The sequence below is a fragment of the Chionomys nivalis genome, chromosome X (assembly GCF_950005125.1).
Source record: "Chionomys nivalis chromosome X, mChiNiv1.1, whole genome shotgun sequence".
Lineage (NCBI taxonomy): Eukaryota > Metazoa > Chordata > Mammalia > Rodentia > Cricetidae > Chionomys > Chionomys nivalis.
The window spans coordinates 19,524,929-19,531,540 of record NC_080112.1 but is presented as its reverse complement, the minus strand read 5'-3'; the positions used below and the strand labels follow the sequence as shown (position 1 = coordinate 19,531,540).

General features: G+C 39.0%; 2 protein-coding genes across 2 annotated transcripts; both read left to right on the top strand.

Annotated features, from left to right (window-relative positions):
• Positions 1–446: 446 nt before the first annotated feature.
• On the top strand, positions 447–932 carry LOC130867924 (transcription factor BTF3-like). Its single transcript, XM_057760146.1, has one exon. The coding sequence runs from the start codon at positions 447–449 to the stop codon at positions 930–932; it is 486 nt and encodes a 161-aa protein (XP_057616129.1).
• Positions 933–2,219: 1,287 nt separating this feature from the next.
• Positions 2,220–6,499, top strand: LOC130867535 (uncharacterized). The gene is made up of 2 exons (XM_057759576.1): positions 2,220–2,248; positions 5,827–6,499. Exons 1-2 carry the CDS (start codon positions 2,220–2,222, stop codon positions 6,497–6,499), a joined length of 702 nt encoding a protein of 233 aa, XP_057615559.1.
• The last annotated feature ends 113 nt before the right edge of the window (positions 6,500–6,612 follow it).

Genomic DNA, 6,612 nt, shown 5'->3' with positions numbered 1-6,612 from the left:
ACAATGTGCAGAATATGAGAGACATTGAAATACTCAGTCGTCAATGGAATGTCCTCATCAGATTTCCCCCTTCAAGGCTTAGGGATCTGTACAGTAGAAGAGAGGGAAAGATTGTAGGAGTCAGAGTTAGTGGATGACTCTTAGGAAACAGTGTCCTGGAGACACAAGACGGATACCACATGAGAACTGAAGGAGACTTTGAAAGGACAAACAAGACCCATACTCATTCAAACCAGACTATATGCCAGTATTACTAACTGTGTAGTAGACACAAAAAAAATCTCCACTAACCAAGAAAATATTTGCAATTGATACTTGCTGGAAGAAGAAAATCAGAGCTGCCATCTTGTGTTCCCGCATGTGTGCGCCTTATCTCAGCTGGTCCGCCCGAGACCCCCTGAGCGCGAACCCTAGTCCCCCGCGGGCCCCATTTCCACTCCGACAAGATGAAAGAAAAGATCATGAGCCAGGAAAAACTGGCCAAGCTGCAGGCACAAGTGTGCATTGGTGGGAAAGGAACTGCTCGCAGAAAGAAGGTGGTTCACAGAACAGCCACAGCAGATGATAAAAAACTGCAGTTCTCCTTAAAGAAGTTAGGGGTGAACAATATTTCTGGTATTGAAGAGGTGAACATGTTTACAAACCAAGGAACAGTGATCCATTTTAACAACCCTAAAGTTCAGGCGTCTCTGGCAGCAAACACCTTCACCATTACAGGCCACGCCGAGACAAAGCAACTGAGAGAAATGCTTCCCAGCATTCTAAACCAGCTTGGGGCAGACAGTCTGACTAGTTTAAGGAGACTGGCTGAAGCTCTGCCCAAACAATCTGTGGATGGAAAAGCACCCCTTGCTACTGGAGAGGATGATGATGATGAAGTCCCAGACCTGGTGGAGAATTTTGATGAGGCTTCTAAGAACGAGACAAACTGAATGGAGGTGACTTCTGAAGAGACACTTGCAGAAGTTACAGGAGCTGCTATTTTATATCATGGCTGCTTTTTAAAGGCCTTTTGTTTATGGATCTGATCAAATCTAGATCGCTAATATTTTTAAGCCCAAGCCCCTTGGGCACTGCAGCTCTTTTCAGTTTTTGCTTAAACACAATTCATTCTTTGCAGCAAATTAAGCTGAAGAAGCCTGGGAATAAAGTTTGGAAAAGGGTTAATAAAATTCTTTGCCTAGAAAAAAATAAAACGAAAATCAGTTTTGTTCAAAGGAATATAACTGGGAACACTCAATACATTCCAGTGTAGGCTTCATAACTAGCAGTAGCTGGCCAATGCAAACCTTATGCCGTGTGTTCATTTTGTATTTTCGTCTTTCTAGTATTAAGATTTTTTCAGAGAGCTAGAGAAAGCAAAGACTGAACAGGTGGGCAGGTAGAGATGTGGGAAACAAAGGGAGTAGAAAACGTTGTTGAAGGGAGAAATCATGATAAATTTATTTTATGAGAATTTTTTCACATTAATCCTAGATTAATTTATACCTTTAATAGATTAATTATATCTCTAAAGGTTTGCACATATGAGAGGGACATTAACCACCCTGGCCCTTTAACACTATATGTCTTGACTCTGATTCTTTGCTCATAATTCATCTCTGGTAGCTACGGAAACAAGAATTTTTAAAGTCACTCTCTTATACTGGGCAGTCACTAGCATTTGGCCTTCATAGAAGGGAAGAGAGGCAAGTATTTTATGTTTTCTACATGGTTTCTGTTAAAAGCTTTCAATTTCAGGAGACATAGAAGGTCAAAGAAGTCAATGACCTAAGATTCAACTTTTTGTCGATGTCATTTCTATGTCAGTAAATCCTACTGAATATAAGTACTGGGAATCCCTGTGTAGCTGTGAAGGCTCTGTAGCCTGTATTGACATTTATACACTTGTAGTTTCCTGAAACTGAGTATGTGAATTAGACTTTCTATGTTTTTTTCTGTTTATATAATGGGGTAATGATTGCGTGAATCTCATTGAGGGTCAGGACTATCAGATGGGCTAATATCCCTGAAGAGTATAAATGAGGTTTCAACTAAGCAAAGCAGAGGAATGGGTTGGTTTGTGTGAACCAGGGGTTGATGGTGAGACACCGTTCTGAGCTGAAATATCTGCCTAACAGAACTTCTTTTACTGAAGGTGATTCAACTCTTGTGCGACTCCCTGTCTGTTCAAGATTTCCTGTTATTTGGAAGATATTTATGATCTCGACATTTCTCAAATGGATCTCTTCCCCCTTGATAAACAAAGGTAAAAGCTTAAGATGAACTTCATGGAGGGTTTCAAACTGAATCTTTATGAAGCATAAGCACCTCCTCCATGGGTTTCAGACATGGGCAAAACTAAATCTTGCCATGCTAGGTCATTTGTCTTGCACAACAGAATTTTCCACCCTGATTCTGGTTGTGCTTCAGAACTCACTGATTCTGACATCAAAAGACTCAGATCTGCCTTAACAAGGAAGAGGGCATGGGTAGGTGTGGTGGCGCAAATGAATGTAGACAGATTATATAGATATATACAGCTTTAATAAGGAAATAAACTTACAGGACCACAGGTTCCCGCGGTGTACCGGAAAAGCGGAGCAAAAGAAAAAAGGGCTGCTGGGCTCACGCCCGGCAGATTTATCCGTAAACATTAGCCCGAGGCGAACACGCCCCCAATGGGTGGGGCTATGTCCCTACATCTCCCCCTTTTGTCTAAATAAGATAGAACCAAACCAAATACAACTATATACAATAATAACAAATAATAAATATAACAAACAATATTGAGAACAAAACTTTTGCTAAACATTCTATCTCAAGGAGTCTAAATAACATAGAGAGTCACTACAATTATATAATCTTTAACTCCATCAAAGATCTGAGAAGGGAATAAATATCACTTAACAATCGAGAGATATCCAAAATGTGTAACAATTGACAGAGACAACTGACTACCTGGGCAATCACCCAAAGTCTCGTTTGCAATGTTGAGTCAACCAACTTTGGCTAAGGCCTAACATAACTGGCATACCATTATTAAAGGCAAGGAACTTTCTTAGGACTATCCTACCCTGTCTTGGCAAGATAAGACAATCCTGTTTTATCCACTTAGGGATATTTTGTATCTTTGTCAGAAGTTGAGGTATGGGCTTTTCTTAACCCAAAGGCCAGTTTTGCCAAGAAGACAAGCTCCCAGTGGAGTGTCTTTGGTGTTCAACGTTCTCTCGGGAGTAGAGTGGTGTTGCCAGGAGTAATTGTGTCTCTTTGGCATAGAAATTTTAGGTTAGATTAAAGGCCATTTTTTACAGCTCTTCGAAGAGGCTGAAGATCATACTATCTATACTAAATATAATCTCTATGTAACTAAAAGACCTGATAAACTTAAAAATAAATATGACAAACATATAATTCTCAATACCTATCTAACTTTGAAGACTAAAAGAATAAACAACTGTGCAATATATGAAGACAATGATCTTCAACTGTAAACAATGTCATAGTATCAGAGGTAGAAATGTACAATGTAATATGGTAGATGTATCAATACAATATGGACAAAGTTATAAGCATACTCATACAAAAATAGAGGTAGGAACACTCATATTTAATATTTAACATATCAATATACAAGAAACAGTACCAGTACAATTTTCTATAGACAGTAATTCACAAATACCAATCATCCCAAAAAACCAGTTACCCCGATTTTTTTAGTTAATGTTTTTGTTTTTACTGAAAGGGACTGAAGCTTACGATTTAAATCAGCTGTTTTTTTTTTATAGTAATAAAATTTTTTTTAATATTAGCCGTTAATATTTTAGTTCTTACTGAAAGGGACTGAAGCTTACGATCCAAATCAGCTGTTCCCTCTTCCATAGTAATGAATTTTTTTTTAACATTAGCCTGTACCTCTTTTAAATTTTTTTTAGTTTGTTGAGTTGTGTTAAACAAAGATCTGTTTTTTGTCTGGAGAACTTCAAACTGATTTTTGAGAAGATTGTTGTCATTTTTAATTGTTTTTAAGCGTTTAACCTCGTCTCGTAAAGACTTTATCATATTTTTATTATCAAACCATACAGTACCAAGGAAAACTACGAATCCCAGAAAGATCCATATCTGTGGGCTGACAGACACTTTTTGTAAAATCTCCCACATGGTACAACTGAAAAGGCTGTTAAAGTCTTGAATGGTAATGTTTTTAGACATTTTTTTTATTTATAAAAGAAAATTATGTACCTGTAATGAAGTTTTCCTGCCAGTGGTGGCTAAAGAAATGCACCTGAGTCCACGTGGTCTAAGCCAGAGCCGGTCTGAAACAATTAACTCAAAACAAAAATTATTGTACTGCCTGTTAAGGGAAGGGGTTGGTGGCTTTTACTTCAAAACCGCGGGTGCTTCACTTAAATCAGGCAGTGAGGGTTTGGAAGAAGCAGGGAGCTATTAACTGCTCTGTGGGGGGTCGCTGCTCTGCGACTGTAGTGGCCTGGAGTGGGGGAAGGGAAAGCGAGCAGGGAGCGCGCCGTAAATCGCCTTCCTGAGCTCAGGCAACTAGCCGGGAAAGGTGGAGCTTGCGCCCCCCCTGTGCCGGGTCGGGGGCAAAATAGCCCCACGTTGGGCGCCAAATGTGGTGGCGCAAATGAATGTAGACAGATTATATAGATATATACAGCTTTAATAAGGAAATAAACTTACAGGACCACAGGTTCCCGCGGTGTACCGGAAAAGCGGAGCAAAAGAAAAAAGGGCTGCTGGGCTCACGCCCGGCAGATTTATCCGTAAACATTAGCCCGAGGCGAACACGCCCCCAATGGGTGTGGCTATGTCCCTACAGGTAGGGTGCTACTCAATTCATACTAGATTTTAAAGTCACCTTGCTGATATGACTTCCCAATTTAGTAGAGCTACTGCCTTCACCCTCTTAGGAAGTACATTCCACAGAGAATGTGGAATAGTGGGAAGCTGGTAGGGAAATTTTTGTGGCAAGGAGGTACAGTTTGTAGTGCACTCAAACCTTCTGCACTGGAGGTGGCAATGTTATCATGTACATGCCTGAACTTTATTTATGCTCAAGAACATAGTGACATCCTTCAGGGCATAGTTATTCATGAACATTAACCCTACATCCAAAGATATGAACCAATATGTGATCTAATTAAGTTGGTGCATACAGTAAGTGTATAGTATTAATTTGGTGCTGGAGAAGATAGTTGCTCACATAAGACAGTTGGGATACTTCATATTCAGCAATGAAATGAAGGTCATTTTCTAATGTGTATGTTTGAGTAAGTCATGGGAATTGATTGAAATATTCATGAGGGCTCATGTTTCACATACAGATTTTAATTTTGGTTACATAATAATACTTCAGGTTTTCCAGTATGTTTTCCCATGACACATACACTAGCATACACATGTAGAAATATAGCAGACAGTATAGGTGAATTAAATTTGTATACGTTCACTACCATAATTTATAAATATTTGTGCATTCTTCTGCTTATACCTCTCATTTAAGCTATTTATCTTATTTATGTATTGTAAACACTGCTTAATTAAACATCATTTAACATGTGTTGTAAATTATTGAGTATTAATTCCAAGCATTAACATGTTTAGTTAACAAATCTGCACATTTCAGCATTTGATAGATATAGTGAAATTGCTAATCAAAACCTCTTATAGAGGGAACTTTGGCCATAGGTATATTACTTAAATACAACTTTATGTGACAGCAAGGACAAGGTATGAGAACTTATTGCTCTGTAAAGCATGACTCATTTTGTTTTCCATTGTCCCTTGTGTTCCTGACTTGACTGTATACTTGTTCAATTTCATCTTCAGATTTGCCAATGCGAAGGAGTACATCTTCAAGTTTAGTGGCCTCCTTTGCAGCCTATCAGCCTTGGTATTTGAAATAGTCATTGCAAACAGCCAATTCTGGCGCCTATGGGAATTCGACGACAAGTTTGTGCCATTTGTGTCTCTTGGACTGTGGGAAGCTTACTACCCTCAAGAATTTAATGTTTCAGGCACTGTAACCAAGATTCTGGTGCACACCCCTATCAATTCAACATGGACCATTTCACCTGAATTTCAGTATGCACAGACCCTGATAATGTGGGCTGTTTTGATGAAGCCTGTAGTTCTGATTTTCAGTGCAATCGCCATTAAGTTTGGCTGCATGAAAGACCCATTTATTGAGATGCAGTTGTATTGCTACAAGGTTGCTGCCTTAGTTTTGTGTGTTAGCAGCATCTTCACGTTTGTTTCTGTGAGCTGGAACCACTTTGTAGATCATTATGGCCAAACCACTCTTGACTTTCCACCTGACTTTCCGGTTAAAAAAGAAGCCTTAATAAACAAACACTATACTGTTGTGTTCTCAATAGGGGCACTGATTGCCACCATGTCACTCTTTGGTGTGATATTCTTTCTCTTTGAGATAAACTCTTTGAAACGAAAGAATCAGGTGAAGGCCAAGTGTGCTTCCATAGTGGCTGATCAAGAGATATAAAGTGAGAACTACATTTGCAACATCTGTCAGAAGGTTCCTAGAAGAAAGTTCCTATTCATATAAAAACTCTGTAGTTCTCAACTTGTTCTAAATAAAGCATCAACTTTATTTTC